The sequence below is a fragment of the Dromaius novaehollandiae genome, chromosome 1, assembly GCF_036370855.1.
Source record: "Dromaius novaehollandiae isolate bDroNov1 chromosome 1, bDroNov1.hap1, whole genome shotgun sequence".
NCBI lineage: Eukaryota > Metazoa > Chordata > Aves > Casuariiformes > Dromaiidae > Dromaius > Dromaius novaehollandiae.
In genome coordinates, this window is record NC_088098.1 from 85,506,124 (window position 1) to 85,522,101 (window position 15,978).

The following is a 15,978-nucleotide window of genomic DNA, read 5'->3' on the forward strand; positions in this document are numbered from 1 at the left end:
ACCCTAGTCAGTAGCATGCTCTTTAGAAATCCCTCCAAGCTGAGAGACCCAGTGACAACACACTTTGTCCACACTCTGGGTTCTTGTGCATGAGATCTGTGCAACATGAAACTTCCATGTGACATGGCAGCCATTTCCAACAGCCTCCTTATGGATTCCCATAGCAAGAGCTGAGCAGTGGCATAGCAAAGGTGGAATGCACTGGTGTTAAATACTTCCCTCCTTTCCCACCTTGCTTGTGTAACCTAGAGCCTGCCTCTTGACACACGTCATCACTGTGCACGTGACGTGTGCCGCCATTCTCCCATCTCTGCTCTGACTGGCATGTCCTTCCTTTCAGAAAATCCCGAGCTTTACAGCTTAGGGAGCCACAGTGCATGAGAACCACAGTGCAAGATAAAAGGAGAGCTGGCACAGGCCAAGCACTACTCCCAACCCCACTTGGGGCTGCTGTATGCCATCTCGTTGAGCATCCACCCCACCTCAGTCTCACTGTCCCCCTCACCTTGTTTCTTGCTCCGAGATGAACATGTCAACAGGGAAGAAAGACTGAGAAGAGGATGAGGGAAATAAAGGTGGAGAGCAAAGAAGAGGAGAAGAAACGGGAGGGTTGAACTTCCTTTGCTTTCTAGGGGCAGCACCTGTCTGTGTGATTGACTCCCCTTGAAGGGGAACTCCAGCTCCCTACGTCTAGCAAAGCAAGGTACCTCTTCAGACCGAGAGCAAGGCACCAGAGCACTGGCCACAGCAGCCTTGAAACTGACAACACTGATCAGTAACCAGGAAGGGTGACAGCAAAATGAGCAAAAACAGTCCTTGTGTGGGAAGTGAATGCAGGCCATGTAACTTCAGCACCAGGTTAGAAGAGTTTATGAAAATCAGTCACGAACTCTAGGTCACACTTCTAAAATGGGACTCTGACACTGTTCTTTGTGACTAGCCAAACCTTATAAGAAACAGACCTAGCTGGAGCTATGTTTAAAACCATTTCCCCAGTTTACAAGAGAAGGCACCAGAAGAAGGGTGCTGAGAATGGGAAATGTCGAGATAGGCAACAAAGTACCCAGACTATTGAGGTTGGAATGGCAAGGGATATAAATCAATACATGGGATAAATGCTAATGAAGATGAGGAAGACGGTCTGTGGTCTCCAGTACTGTAAGAAAAGGGATGAATAAACTGAAAAAGACAATGGTGTTAAACCAGATAACAGGTTGTATTCTGCTCACACAGCCTGTGGAATGTGCTGATACCGAGACATTAAAAGAATTCATGAGTCAAAGCAGGATCAGGAATATGTGGATGGGAGCAACATTTATGGCCACTCTGGCTGAGGCTGTTAATATTGTAATATTTTGAGACAGGAACTCAGTAGCATTAGCCAGGAAGAAACATTGATTCTAAGGATAGTGTTGTGCAATGAGGTCCATTGCATGCTTCAATCTTGAAGAATTATGGGCCACTGTTAGAAGCAGTTTAATGGGTGATTTGGGCCACAGCCACTTTTGTTCTAGAAATGCCAACTAAATGCAGCTTAGCCCCCTTGACTGTTTGCACAGGAACAGAAGCTCCCTGGAATCTGCTGTGCTCTGAGTGCTCCATCATTGTGGCTGATATATAACATACATGCAGTACCTCATGAATCTATGGGAAAGGCAGAAATTCAATGAAAGAGAATTTTTCATAATCCTCTTGTCCTCGATGTATAATTTTTAATGTAGTCAACGGATCTTTCAGTTATCACTATTTCTGAGCTCTAGTAAACACATTTTTCTTTGTCTATGAGATGATATATCACAGCTTTTGCTTTACTTGAAACCATCTTATCATCTTACTTGAAGATGGTAATTCTCCATCGAAAGGCAAGGCACATCCTTAGTGAGAACATGTGTCCTCAGCATGCATCTCATGGGCTGAGAGGAGTTATCCCTCTGCTCAGCAGCCACCAACTGTCCAGAAAAACTAGCAAAACTGACCATGGAAAAGAAATTGCTGAGGGTGATTATCTGTAACTCTAGAAAAAATAATGGTCTCCCAGAAAGACTTGTGAATCAGGAGTGAATCAGGGGGTGGCAGCCCAGGACTGGGCTAACAGGGAGTACAGATTCAGGCTGGAGTCAAGCCTGCCCACAAATCTGGAGGAAATACAGCTAGAGACAAATAAACCCAAACACATGAGAGTTGCCAATAACAACAGGCAATAAATTTTCTTTTAATATTTTTTGTGTGCATTATATGGACTCTAATATTAAAACAGTGTTCTCCTGGGAAGGAGTGCCTCTTGCTGTCTCTGCTGGAAGCAAGCAGCAGAAAGATTTCTAATGACTCTCGAAACTGTATGAAAGGTAACATTTCTATATACTGTACAGTAGCTATGTTATACAGTTACACATCTATATCTATATAGGCTTATATTCAACTCTAAGTACAGAGTGGAGACTTGGTCTAGTCCAATTCCCAAGAGCTCCTAACATCTCTTCTCCACCTTAACTTCCTCCACACAGACAAACTCCACAAGCCTCTCACCACAGAAGTCAGTGGCTGCCAGTGACCTGAATGGCTTTGAGAACAAGCTTGCAGTGCCCTCCTCTTTACAGAGATGTTCATATCCTCGGTGTAGAGAAATTCCTCCTCCATTCCTAGTCTCATGAGTTTCAAGTACTCAAGAGCAGCATCATCTTCTGTGTAGGAGCGCTATGCCCCTATGTATAGGACAGAATTCCAGTCACTGCATAACTTGGAATTCTTTCTCCTGTATAATAGATTGATATAGAGAGATTTAGCCCATCTATGACCAATCTTGTCCTTACATAGAACAAATCTGCCTCTGCACAGGGGTATCTTTCTCTACACAGGGGATGTAACACAGCCTCTTGCTCAATACAGCAGAAATCTGAGTCCTATGAAAAGGCTCTTACTTTAATTGTTTTGCTCTTAAAAAACTGAATTCTGCCTCTGCACAGCAAACTATCCCCCATATTGTGTTACTCTGGCTCTGTGTAGCAGACCACTGTTCCTGTAAAGCTGAATGAACAGTTCTGCAGCACGGCGTATTATGTGAAGGGGCCGAGTTCCTATTCTAGCAAACTGGCTTTCTGTTAGAGTTGGGAAAAACACTTGTGTGAGATCCTACAGAGAGGGTCCAGACCCACTTCTGCAGTGGTGAGCTAAGCTACTCAGCTGAGGTGCCCCACAGAATGGGTGATTGTGCCACTGTGAGTCACATACAGTGATTAAGAAACTTTAGACAGCTCTGCTCTTCCCCACTTACCCTATCCAATCTCATAGTAAAAATGCCCATATACCTGGAAAACAAAGTTCTCCAGCAGATCAGACATCCAGTGCTAGAAGAGTGAACTCTTTTCCCAAGGTTGGCCTGCGTTTATTCTCAATTACCTGCAAATATTCCCATCTCCCCACCAGCACCTGGCACTGTGCAGGAGAGCACAGCCCAGAACCTGCAGGAAAACCCAAGGGTCTCAGGCAGTGATTCTTCTCCCACATTCCTTCCCAATTTGTGACTCCTTTCTACTTTGTGCAGGAGGTCCAGTACTAGAAGGTGGGAACTCAAGTAGAGATGCTGAAAGTGGACTCAACAACTGGAGGGGGTAGAGTTAGTCACACCAAGACAAGTCACCAGGACAAGCTAATTCATTGCCTCCTGCCCTGTCCTTCAGCCCAGAAGAACCAGGTTCCTAGTTCTGCCAAGACACACATTCTTCTTGAGGTCTCTTAGCTTAGGAGCTGAGGCAGCCATATTTCCTACTCCCTGAAATTTGCCTGGAATGGGTATCAAGAGATTTTGTTAGTGGTAGGGGAAGGATAGAATGGAGAAGAGGAGAGGAGGGAGGAGAGGAAGCGTTTGTTTAAACATAATCTTCATATTGAGAAAAAATAGAATGCCATATTTACTCCAGAATTCTTTTTGGTAGCATTCGTGTGTGAGGGAGGCAACGGTTTGAAACAAAGAACTTCCCAGAGGTAGTTATAAATGAACTGCTGCCGTACAGAGACAATGAGGTTTGTCTTGGATTGAGGACAGCTCAGTTCCAGTCCTTTCACTTCCTTGAGGCCAGCAGCTACCACTGTGCTACCACACCGCAAACTCAGTTGCTCAGGACTGGAGAGGCCAAGGATGATTAAGCATATCAGAACTCATACTGATGTCATGCAAGAGACCTAGGCCAAGAGTTCTAGGGCATAAAGGCTTGTGCTCCTCCACATGAGACTCAGCTTAGGGCATCTGTACCATGGGAGAAGACTACATCCTGTCCCCATTCTGGTGTCTCTGCAGGGGCAAAGCAAGAGAAGATGCAGCACAGTTATAAGGACCCCTGGGAAATGAGCTCATCATGGCCTACAAAATAGAGTTTGGGAGAAAAGAAGGGAGCATCCCACATCGTCAGTAACAGATTTAGTGGATGACAGCAGCCACCATGACAGAACAGGAGAGAGGGGACTGTGTGTACAGCAGCACCTGAAGAAGAGGATGTGGGGGAAGGCAGAGCAGCAAGGAAATGATGGGGGAATCACAAGCAAGCGGGACTTGTCTTGGGTTGTACACAGTGGATTTTCTGGGTGGATCATGATTTCTCTTCTCTCCCTTTCTTCTTCTCTTCTACTGTTGGTAGCTTACAGAGCATCAGGCCTTCTGCGCTGCTGGTCCAGCAGCTGTCTGCAAGGGAGATTCAGGGGCTGCCCAGAGCGGCGGAGACGTCGAGAAGGAAGGCCAGCCAGCTGGCGACAGATCTCATCTGAAGACACAGCAAATAAATACATGGTGACAGAACATCAAACATTCCTTCAATCTCTTCACCACCAGCATTAGGAGTACATCCTTGATTCTGTCTACAGAAGCTGTTGAACTGCTGAATCCTCATACATACGAGGCAGATGAACAAATCCTTAGGCTTTTATTCAGTTTCTTCTGGCTTTATAAATGCGCAATACATATTAAAATTATTTATGTATTGCTGCAGCAAGGACTGCATCAGAAATCTGCACTGGATCCTGGTTTTAGTCATGAATAGAAATATTGAGAATCATTCTTTAACCTCAGAGGAATGTAATTTTGAATAAGGGTGTGTTCAGAATTAGTAGAACATGATTCATTAATTGATCAAGACAAGGCAACACCAACGTAGAATCAAGAGCTCTCAAACCTCCTGATAGTGCGTATCTACCTCCCAGTGTTTCTCATGGCATGCATACTTAATGCAAGGCTACATGTATTAGAGGTCCCCAAACTAAAGCTAAGGAGTCTACTACATACGGATCAGGAAAGGATATTTAGCTAGCTTGAAGATGGTGTCAGACGGATGTGGCTATTCTTCCAGCCTGTTCTAGGCCAGCTTTTTTTATCACTCACCTTGCATGACCTCATTCTCCTTGCAGACAATGCGAGAGCACACCTCCTTGTTTATTATGTACATGCGACGCACACTGAGTGGATCACCAGAAGCATGCCAAAGACAAGAAGGGATGACACAGATACCCAAGGAGACAAAAAAAGGGATACAGGCAATAAACATGTAAATAATCACTTGTGAAGAGGTAAATTCTGAGTTCTGTAGTTAGTCCAGAAAAAGGCTGTTGTCAATAGAGTAGTCTTTGTCAAGACTCCATGATATGGCCAAATGCGTTAAATGCTGACAATAATGATAATGAATATAGGGTTCATTACAAAACCTTAGTGCTTCACAGATAATAGCTATTATGCTGCATTAATTAATCACCTTAAAAAGGACACTCTGAGGATAGGATTCATCTCACCAACTGGTTCCCTGAGGGAACCCCTAGTCTCCAAAGGGAACAATTGCAGAACTGGACATGTTGTTTCTGAAGAGCATTATGGCTTTTCTTAGGGACTGTAGATTTCTTACCTGGTAACACAGAGGTAGCTGATACACTGCTTCACTGGCTTATGAACAGAATAGAGGCGTGTGCAAGGGAACTGCTCTTCCCGACAATCTGAGAACACACACACACACACACACACACACACACACACACACACACACACACACACAAAGGTGCAATCAAGCATCATTGGCAGAAAACAGAGGCCTTCACTAGAAGTCTGGAGTACAGTACCTAGCCTCTATTTTCCATTCTCTTGTGAGAGACAGGGATATTTTAGAGAAGAAGAAAATAAGGCAGACATTTCTGAGCCCCTTGCTTCATAAGACAAAAATAAGGGGACCTTAAGTAAAGTGCAAAACCAGCCTGGGGAAAATCCTTAATACAGGCGACTCATGCTTCAAAGGGACAGATACAAATAATCAAAAGGTAAATTGTAGTCATATGTTTAAGACACATGTTCTAATGCATCTGCAATCTCATGCTTCAGGACACAAATCCAGTTCTTTTGCTGGCAATCAAACCCATAGAACTATGACAGGGTTTCTTGCATTTCCTTCTGAAATACTGCCTCTTGATCACTGACAATGACAGGATATTAACCAGGTGTGTCTGGTCTGGTGGTCTGCCAATTCCTCCCACCCTGGACATGCCACCCAGTGAAAGACTTCAGTTTCCACTCATTCTCCAGTCCTTCTAACTCAAGGAATAGGATGAAGTGAATTTTCCAGCAGGCCTCAGAGAGCACCAGCGTGGAGAGGTAACAGGGTGGGTGAAAGTGAAGTTGGGGAGGAGCTCCAGGCAGCAAACTTATATGTACCTGATGCAGTTGTTGTAGTTTCAGTGTCAGATTGAACTGGAAGACACAGGATAGCAAAGTTAGGATGATTTACCATTATTCCTTCTTAGACATCAGTTTATTTGAAACAAGTAACTGGAAAGTTCTTTCAAGAGCCCTCCACTGTAATTTCTGATATGGAAACATTGTTAACATGAAACAGTGAAAGAAGGTACAAACCCAATATGAATCTGGTGACAGCTATCTAGCCAACAATGCTAAAAATCTGGCCAAGCTTTGCCATAAAGTGTTACCATTACAGTTCAACATTACACTCTGCTTGTAAGAGAATCTTTAGTTAGAAAGCAAAAGGTTGCGTAAATGTAGTTAGTTGCTGTAATTCCCACCTAGACAAGAAGGGAAGGAGCCTGACTGACTTTTTCTACGGGACAGTGACCTCTTTAAGAAACAGCATCCCTGGACCTACTGGTTCTTTAATGTCTATGATAGTAGGGCAAAAGGAAGTTGATTTATTGTTCCCTCTGATAAAGCAACTCACCTGTACCAAACTAAAAAGTATGTTTTATTACTCACCTGCCAGACACAAATTTTCATCAATTTTCAATAGAGGACTTGTACTTCTCTTATTCATATACCACGGTATTAATCAGAATCACAGACAAAGCACATGAGCACAGAGAAAAGGAGCCTTTTGGGAGTCAAAGTTCCAATTAGAGGCAATGAGGGAAGGCAGGATTCTAAGTGTGCAAGAGACAAGGTGAGGAGAAGGAAGAAGGGCCCAAGTTATTCAGCTATGGACTGAGAATAAACTCACCAGGGCTAAGAAGGACGGGTGGTGTTACAGCTGCAGCTGGAGAAAGAGAAGATTTTTGAAAGATCTTGATTTGAGTTTTCAGACTCTTCCCCCTCCCCCAGTTTTGCCAATTGCTCTTCATTCCTGAACTGCAGCAGTCCCACATGTTGTTCAAAACATCATTAGAATCTGTGGTGTCTATTTGACTTGTCAGAGTAACAGCAGGCTTTCCCTGTGAATATGCTGGGTGTCCTCGAGCTGGGGGATGCTGTAGGGCAGGGATGGGTCCCATAGTATATGCCCAAGATGAGGAGTTTCTTCTTGATCACTCTACAACAAACATTTCAAAGCCAAAGTCTGCTGTCAAGGCTTCACATTTAGCCAGGTTCATTTTTTTCACATTTTTCAGGTTTAGATGTAGGTTACCCACAGCCAGTTTGGTCTGGACACAAGGCCCTTAGCTATCCTTTTACAGACTGGCAGGTCTCCCACATTGAAAAAGAGACTCACGTAGCTTGCTGTCATCTCCCACCTCCCATCAGAAAGATCATACATCATGTGTATACAGTATTATGCCTCAGCTTTTCTCCTCCAGTGTTGTCCCATGTGCCAGTGAGAGTTGGTGGTTGATTCACAATCATCTAGCCTGCTGATGAGCAGAGTCACAGGGCAGAAGAGATTATGGAACTGTGCTGTCCTGGAGAATGGGACATCCCTCTCAGATCTCCTGACACAGCATGCTTCCCAGCAACAATCTAGTATTGCTTCTTCTCTCTGTCTTTTGAACTAATGCATCAAATCACATGACCAGAGGTATTCTCTCCTCTCCCTGCTCTGCCTGATCTCTGCACCTCATAGGAATATATTTGACAGTCTGCCCCAATAGAGAAAGAAACAATCACAGAGGTCAGCAGTGGGGGATTCCAAATAAGAGTCACACAGAAAAAAGCGAGAGGCTCCTTTTTGAGTCTCTGGCCCTCTCCTGCATTACCCACTGTGAACCCAGCAGGATAAGTCTACCTTGTAAAAGCATACACTCCATCAACTCTTGCAATGTTGCCCAGTAAATGGTGAACTTGCCCAATTTTTTCCCCTTTGTCATCTAGTCTCTTCCTTCAACCTTCTCTGGAAGCTTAGGCTGTGTGAGCTTCAGATTTCATGCTTTTCTGCAACGCAAGCATCTTTAGAGAACCAAGGGAGACTGGCATTTCCTTGGAGAACACATCATTATCCACCCTAAATTCATCTCCCTCTGTGGAGCACAGAGAGGAACCCCAAATAGCTGGTGATGCTGAAGAGTACTGCTAGATGTCAGAGGTGGGAAAGAGGGCTTTCTGAGCATAATGAGTATTTCCTGGGGCTATACAGCTGAGAGTAAACAGGGGAAAAAAAGCCTGAAGTTGCAGACATATGAACTTACCAGAGGTGCTGATGAGAAAGTCACTGTTAAGATCACCTAGAAAAGAGAGAATGTCCTGAAAGAGCGTGCCTTGACTTTGCGCCCCCTTGCATAGCTAACCATACATAGCTTGAATTATCTTGGTAGCCATGGTAGGCTTATGACACAGTGGGATCCAATCCAGTAAATACATAAATAGACGCAGTGCCCCTGTCTCACCCTTATTCATCCCCCTCATCAATGACTGGTCTGGGACTGGATTTCTTTACTGCTGCATATTGTGCTAAACATTATTGAACTCTAGATTCATATTCTGACTTCTTGGACATGGCCACTGTGGCCAGCTCGATGAGAAAGAAAAACTTCTGAAAGCGAGGCACTGATGCCTCCTGAAGCATCAGGACAAACAGATGAGGCACCCACTGTAGAGAAGGAAGGAGAAAACTCCAGAACCTAGCCCTGACTGCAAAGATGCATCAGCAGCTGGAGTTTCTCTGAAAAGCAACAGATAGCACAACTGGTGTGTGTGTGATGGAGGGATAAAGTGTGAAGGAAAGGGATGGTTTGTGGATATACTTTGGACTTGCCACAGATGCTGAACAATTTTCCAGCAAGCCCCACGCATTACACATGACAGAAGTGTAGCTGAGATGTTTGATGGCTAACCCAATGGCTTCAGTATGAAGAAAAAGCAGGCCTTTGTGGTTCCTCTAGGTGCTGAAGCCTGATGCAGAAATGTATTTGTTTTATCTTATCATGTCACAGAAATGGAAAAAGTAAGACCCAGAGGGATAAAGTGATTCACCCCCAACAACAGTTAGTCAAGTTCTCAAAATGTCCTTTCTCAGCAGCCCTACTGGTAGAGCACCCCACCCTTTGTGCACTCTTTTGCTCAGGATTTTCCTGAGCAGCAGGAGAGTTCCCCTAACTTCTCACCACTAATGAATTATCAGCTCTCATGAATCTCCCACAACCCTTTGCTGTAAATATAACTTCATGCAAAACAGCTAAGGGCCCTAGACTCCAATACTAGTGAATTATTTGTGAAGAGCTCACAACACTTAGCAAGTTGTCTTAAAGGGCTTGTTTAATCCTCAGTGAAAGGCAACCTCACAATGGCAAAGGCTAGGAAACAAGTAATAGCATTTGCAATGAAACAGGCTGTAACTACATGAGACAACTGGGTCACATGAGCAAGTTTTTAGCACCTAACACCCTGTAATACCTACCAGTTACAGTTTCCAGTTCTTGTCCCTGTACCACCCATGGATACCAGTCTGCAAGAGAAGAGAAACAGAAGGGAGTGACAAAAGGACAGAAAGATAGATTCCTACATGTTGAAAGGTTTGTGAAATTGCTATGAGATGCCTGTCTCTCCGGGAGACACCACCGCCCTCTCCTGAAGGGAGAGATGCTCTCCTCTTTGCCTCAGCCTCCATTGCCAGCAGGACTTGTTCTTTAAAGACTTTTGGATACAGTGGGTCCAGATGCTATCCCTGCTGTTTCTGCCAGGGTCCAGAGCCAGGCACAGGGATGAGATTATAGTACCTCCAGATCTGCTTCCAGAATTTGCATTTCTGCAGCACCATTTGATGCATTTTGAAAACAATTTACACCTTGCCTCCCTGCTCTGAAGATTTGTCAAAATCACTACCTCCATTTTATAAAGGAGGAAATTGAATCATGGAAATTGTTTACTTAAGGTTACAGAGTTACTGGCACAGTAAGAAATAGATTGCAGATCTTGTAGCTCCTTAAGCAAGTAATCAGCTAGTCCACCATCCTCCCTGGGTATGGAGCAGAGAGTGGAAGATCTTTCCCTTTCCAGACCCTTGGTGCAACAGGAGAAGGAGAATGATGAAGTTTTGGCTGTGCATTCTGTGTGAAAAAGCAGGAATTGAAACAGACAGACTGTTCGTTTGTCCAAATATTAAGAGTGAGAAAGCTGCTTCCTCCAGCAGCCAGGAATAAGAAAATATTTCCTGCTAGCCACAGAGGAGGGAAATGTCTACATAACTGGAGGTGGGATAAAGGAAAGAGTTGGCAGGAAAAAAATGGTGATCTGGGGCACTGCAGGGTTGTGTGAAAGACCAGCTCAATGCAGAGTACACACTGCTGTGTCTTATGAACTCAGCCTTTAGCTTTCTACTCTTAGTGGGAGCACTGTAAGAGTAAAGACTACAAGAGCTTAAAGCCTTAGTTCTTCCTCATTCCAAAAGCAGTTACTTGCAGGCTGCAGAAATACACTTGGGACCCCTACACAGTCCCGCTCTGCAGCATTACAGGACCTTGCTATTCCCTTCCCCACCCAGCTGCCAGCAAGGGCTCAGCTGCTTGCCATTGATCCAAGGAGAGCCGGAAATGTATAATAACTTAAGTACACAGTGTAGTGCAGCCCCAAACTTTTCCCACTCCAGCTAATCTCTTAATGGTAACATTCAGAGAGGAAAAATGAGATAGTACACTTCTTGGTTTGTTTCTGATACAAAAGGAAGGACTCAAATTCTAACTTAAAAACAAACCTTTTCTAACATTGAAAAGTTAGCTCTTACTACCCTTTTTCTTGTCTAGGAGGCTACTAGAAAACTAGTCCAATTATTAAATGACAGGGCACAAGGAAGCGCAGCCTCTGCATATGAGGAGAGGAGACAAAAAAAGGTGAATTTCTTGTCAGACTTTCAATCACTTCAATTTGTATTTGCTGGAGTATTCAATTCAGATAATGCTGCACTAACTTCACCCTTGGCTGAAAAAGCTACCACCCTAATTCATCAAATCTGTAGCTGACCAGACAGCAAAAGAGACCATGAGAGACCAGTTGGTGATTCCTGTTATTTTGTTGTTTTTATGTTAAAACAAAAATACCAGAAACTCTAGAATAAAACACACGCAAGCCAGAAATCTTCCTTTCAGGCCTTCTTCATGCATCAGGAAGACCACAACCTTTTTTCCTCCCCTCTTAACTTTGTAGGCCACCTACAAGCACATCTCTTGGATGGCTCTCATCCCTGCTTCACATTCACAAACATGACATACTCTTTGTGATAATTACTATGTGTGTTTACAGGAAAAAGTGCTATTGGGAGTAGAAACAGGTTTCAGTTAAATCCCAGATCCAAGCAGTCACCAGACAGCAGAGGAGGTCCATCTGGAGCCAACTATTTCAGTATGAGGGGAGGACTGAGGAGAGCAGATTGGCATTACCTGATTTGAATGTAAGAGGTGCAGTCATCTGTTTCTTAGTCTTCCCTGGGTGAAGCTTTCTCCATTCATTGGAGATTTCCATTCTCCATTGGAATTAATCTCCTTTTGCTCTTTGTCCTGACCGATCTGACTCTAATGTCTCGTGCTACCCTCTCATTTTGTTTTCTTACGCAAATTTGATCCCACCTAAATTTTCGCCAAATAAATTCCAAGCAAAGACATGAAGCAATGAAACAGAACAACAACAAAAGCAGAGAGAGGTCCAGACTCCTGAGTGTAGGTTTGTCCAAACAACTATAAAAAAAACTACAAAACCCTCTGACAACTGAATGACCTGGAATTGGGGGCATCTCAGCAGGAACTATTAGTGATAGCAGGTATCTCACAACTATGACAGAAAAAGTTATGTGGAGCACTGGGAAGTGCTCCTCAGATCACAAAAACACAGGTTGTTAGCCATATGAAGTACAGCACAGTCTCTAATAAGCACAAACTACAGCTAACCCACTTTCTAAAATCTGTCCCTGGCTATTTTGCTTACCTAAACATTCCTGCTGTGCAAACCCTTGACCTCTGTCTGCTGTGACCCCTGCTGCTTACTGGAGAGTGGGCACATATGGGAACCAGTCCCTGCTTCCCAAACTCTTCCATATAACCCTATCTCTACCATTCCTTTCCTATTCAGTCTTTCCCCTCCATCTACACGTATGAGTCTTTCTCCTTAGATCACTGCACTTTAGCCTCTGCAGAGAACTCCAAGGGGCCAGGATGAGGAAGAAATACTCTCCTTGGAATAAGAACTCACCAGCTGGGGACAAAGAAAGTGATAAGAGACACAGCAGTATACAGGCTCCAAAGGTCTTCATCCCTGTAGAGGACAGAAGTCAGAGGAAAGTTAAGGCAGGAGCTGGGATACCTTCCCCTGTAGCCCAGAAACACTCTTTGCCCGCTGCCTCCATTTTCCTCTTAAGACATTTTGTTCTCCCCAGCCTCCCTCCCACCTAGCTTTCTCCTAAGCTGACAGTTTTCCAGCTGTTGCCGAAACATTTTGGATGGAACATAGAACTCCATATGTCTTGTTTCTTTTAGCACCTCCTTTCTTTAGACATTTTCTTTCCCTGTCTCCATCCTTTTTCTCATCCAGGTGGCTAACTACTCCCCAGTCCCCCCAGGATACAAAGAAAACCTTCCCTTTGTTATCTCCCTCCACTCTCTTCTCCTTTCAATTTATTCTGAGGAATGTTGAGAGAATGGATAGGGTCCCCATCACTTACTGCAGCCCTCAGTCTTTGCTCCCTTCAGCAGCAGACGCTCTGTCTTCCCCCCTCAGCTGTTCTCCTCACTTTGGCCACTGGGTAGATCATATACAGCCACTCCCAGAAAATGTTCTACTTTCGGTTGTCTTCAAAATACAATTTCAGGGGGGAAAAAAAAAGAAAGAAAAAGGAAAAGGCAGTGAAGCAGTGGGATGTGGTGTCATCATGCAGATGGAATGAAGGGGGTGGGGGGGGGAGTGAGAAGCAGCAGCCCACACCCTCATTCCAGAGTTTATTATAATCCAGAAGGAGCCTGCTCCTCCCATTCCCTCCGGATGGCCCAGCACCAGGGACGGATTCCTCTGTCTAGTTTATACATTTGTCTCCTATTTTATTTTGCCCTCCTGTGCAGGGCTGTCTTTCTCCCTCTTCTCATTACATCACTACAGCTACCCTTCTTTTCCCGCTTAGCCACCTATTTGCACCCCAATCCTTTGGCTCTCTTTTCTTCCTGTTTTTCTGTTTCTCTCTTACACACTGAAAATCTGCAGAGCCTGCACCTATGTTTTCCTAAAGAACGTGTAGTTTTCCAACAGTATCCATTTGAGGAGAGAACAGCCTTCCCATCACCAGTCCAGAGACTTTGCAGCACTCTCTCTGAGCAATGCCTTTAAAAAACATCTGTGTTCCTTAAAAAAACAGCTCCAATTTTTTTCTGGTTCCAGTCTCTTCTACCTAAAGATAAAAAACAAAGAATAGCGGTTTTAGCTAGACCACTCCTAGTATTTTGAGTTATTAACCTTGCCATTATCAGTCTGAGACATATCCTGTGGAACGTCGCACAAACCTCTTACTATCTCTCCATTTCACTCAAGAGCAGGTAACCATGTTGAGCCCTATGACTGTACACTTCGTGTTTGCACTGATGAACCTTAGCCTGGCTACCCCTTGAGACCAAAACTTTATGCTTTAGAAAAGTAGAATTCAGGATACCAGCCAATATAATGGACTGTATTACAGTGAGTTCCACAAATACCCCCTCCATTACATACTGGCTTTGGCACATGTTCAGGAAACATGTGCTCAGATTTCCCCTATCTAGAGTGCTCTAGAGCTTGGCCATAGTAGCACCTGCTTGTACGTGAACCACATGGGTGACTGGCAAGTTCAGGCTTGGAATGCACTTAACCATTATTCTTCCTATCTAACTACTTTCTGTCAGTATTACATTCTATCCTTTCTCCCTATTGTCTCTGCCTTTTCCTCTATAAATCTTTTTGCATCTTTTTCCACTGCTGCCCCCTTCCTTTTTCTTCCTCTTCACCCCAGCACTTCTCTTGATCCTGCCTATTGCCAAATGCAAAATCTCTTTTACTTCCAGAAATACTATGGGGCTTGGGCACATCATAATTTGATTCAGTTTGCTGTGGTGACAGAATGAATTCTAGTCTTTCCCCCTAATATCCTATTGGATTATGTTACTTCAGACACATAGCCTCATCCACCATGTACTGCAAGTGATGCTGTCCAGGAGGAATTCGATATCATTCATGGAATAGGATTTAGTGCCAGAAAAATGGGTGGGGACAGTCTATTTAATGAACAGTGAGAATGGACATGCCCCACCACCCTTTACTCCAATGGGATTATTTTGTACTTGGTGTTGGGGTCCCTGTTGTACAAATAGTCAGTACTCAGGTTTTCAGAGTGGGAAGGACAGAGCTCTGTCCCTGTGCCTGGTATGATATTCCAGCTAAGTGGGAGGTGCAAAGCGAGTTGAAGTCCTAAGTGGTAACAGATGTATTACAAGAAGAGAGTAAAAGAACAGAGAAAATAGGATTGGATAAATAAAGGAAAAGGGAAAAAGCCCAGAAGGAAGACAAAGACACAAGCTTTCCATGGATCACGGACAGATGGAGGGCCTGGCAGAGAGCCGATCAGCTGGCAGCAAGGGTGATGACATCACCCTGCAGCCAAGCGCCAGGAGGAGGGAGCAAAGCATCCTCCCTATGTGGGCTGCCTTGGCCTGGGTGTCCTCCTGTCAGGCTGTGGGAGGGGCTCACCTTGGGATCAGGGTCATGTGCAATACAGGAACCAAACAGGGATTGGAACATGGGGCAATTTCTGCAATGCCACTGCCATTCTGGCCAGCCTGAGAAAGATGGAGAATAGGGGAAATATCAACAAAAGGGGAAGGACATAAACTGAGAAAGGAAAGAGAAAGAACAAGATTTGATCATAATTTATGCCACCCTTCAAACTCCCTTGAGCTGCTTTGCCTCCAAGCACACTGCATTTTATGAATGAGGGAGTGGCAAGTCCACGAGCCCCACTGGAATACCCTCTCTCTCGTATAACTCTTCTTCCAAGAGCCCTAGGATTTCCACTTCCAGTTTCTTTGTGAAGTGATTTTTTTTCTCTTTGCTGCTCCTCGAATTCCTTCTCTGGGTCTGAGGAGGCACTGGTTGGACAGCGCCCCTTCTTTCAGCTTCAAGGCAGAATCTCAGTCCTGAAGGCAAGGATATTGAAGGAGGAAGCTAGAAAATGACCCAAGCTCCCTCCCTCATGCAGCAATGAAAGACAGAAACCTTGCACAGGAAAGCTACGACACATAGGCCTTATCCTGGTAGCTAGGTAACCCTCATTTGTTCTCAAGAAACAGCAGGCT

The 15,978-nt window shown here is 44.4% G+C and overlaps 1 protein-coding gene across 1 annotated transcript; it reads right to left on the reverse strand.

Annotated features, from left to right (window-relative positions):
- Window positions 1–2,175: 2,175 nt before the first annotated feature.
- MFAP5 (microfibril associated protein 5) lies at window positions 2,176–13,433 on the reverse strand. Its single transcript, XM_026115520.2, is given in 10 exon segments — window positions 2,176–4,754; window positions 5,369–5,442; window positions 5,883–5,970; window positions 6,680–6,715; window positions 7,473–7,508; window positions 8,872–8,907; window positions 10,080–10,127; window positions 12,860–12,922; window positions 13,329–13,377; window positions 13,380–13,433. Coding segments are annotated over 10 exon segments (591 nt in total). The 5' UTR covers window positions 13,419–13,433; the 3' UTR covers window positions 2,176–4,632.
- Between the last annotated feature and the right edge of the window lie 2,545 nt (window positions 13,434–15,978).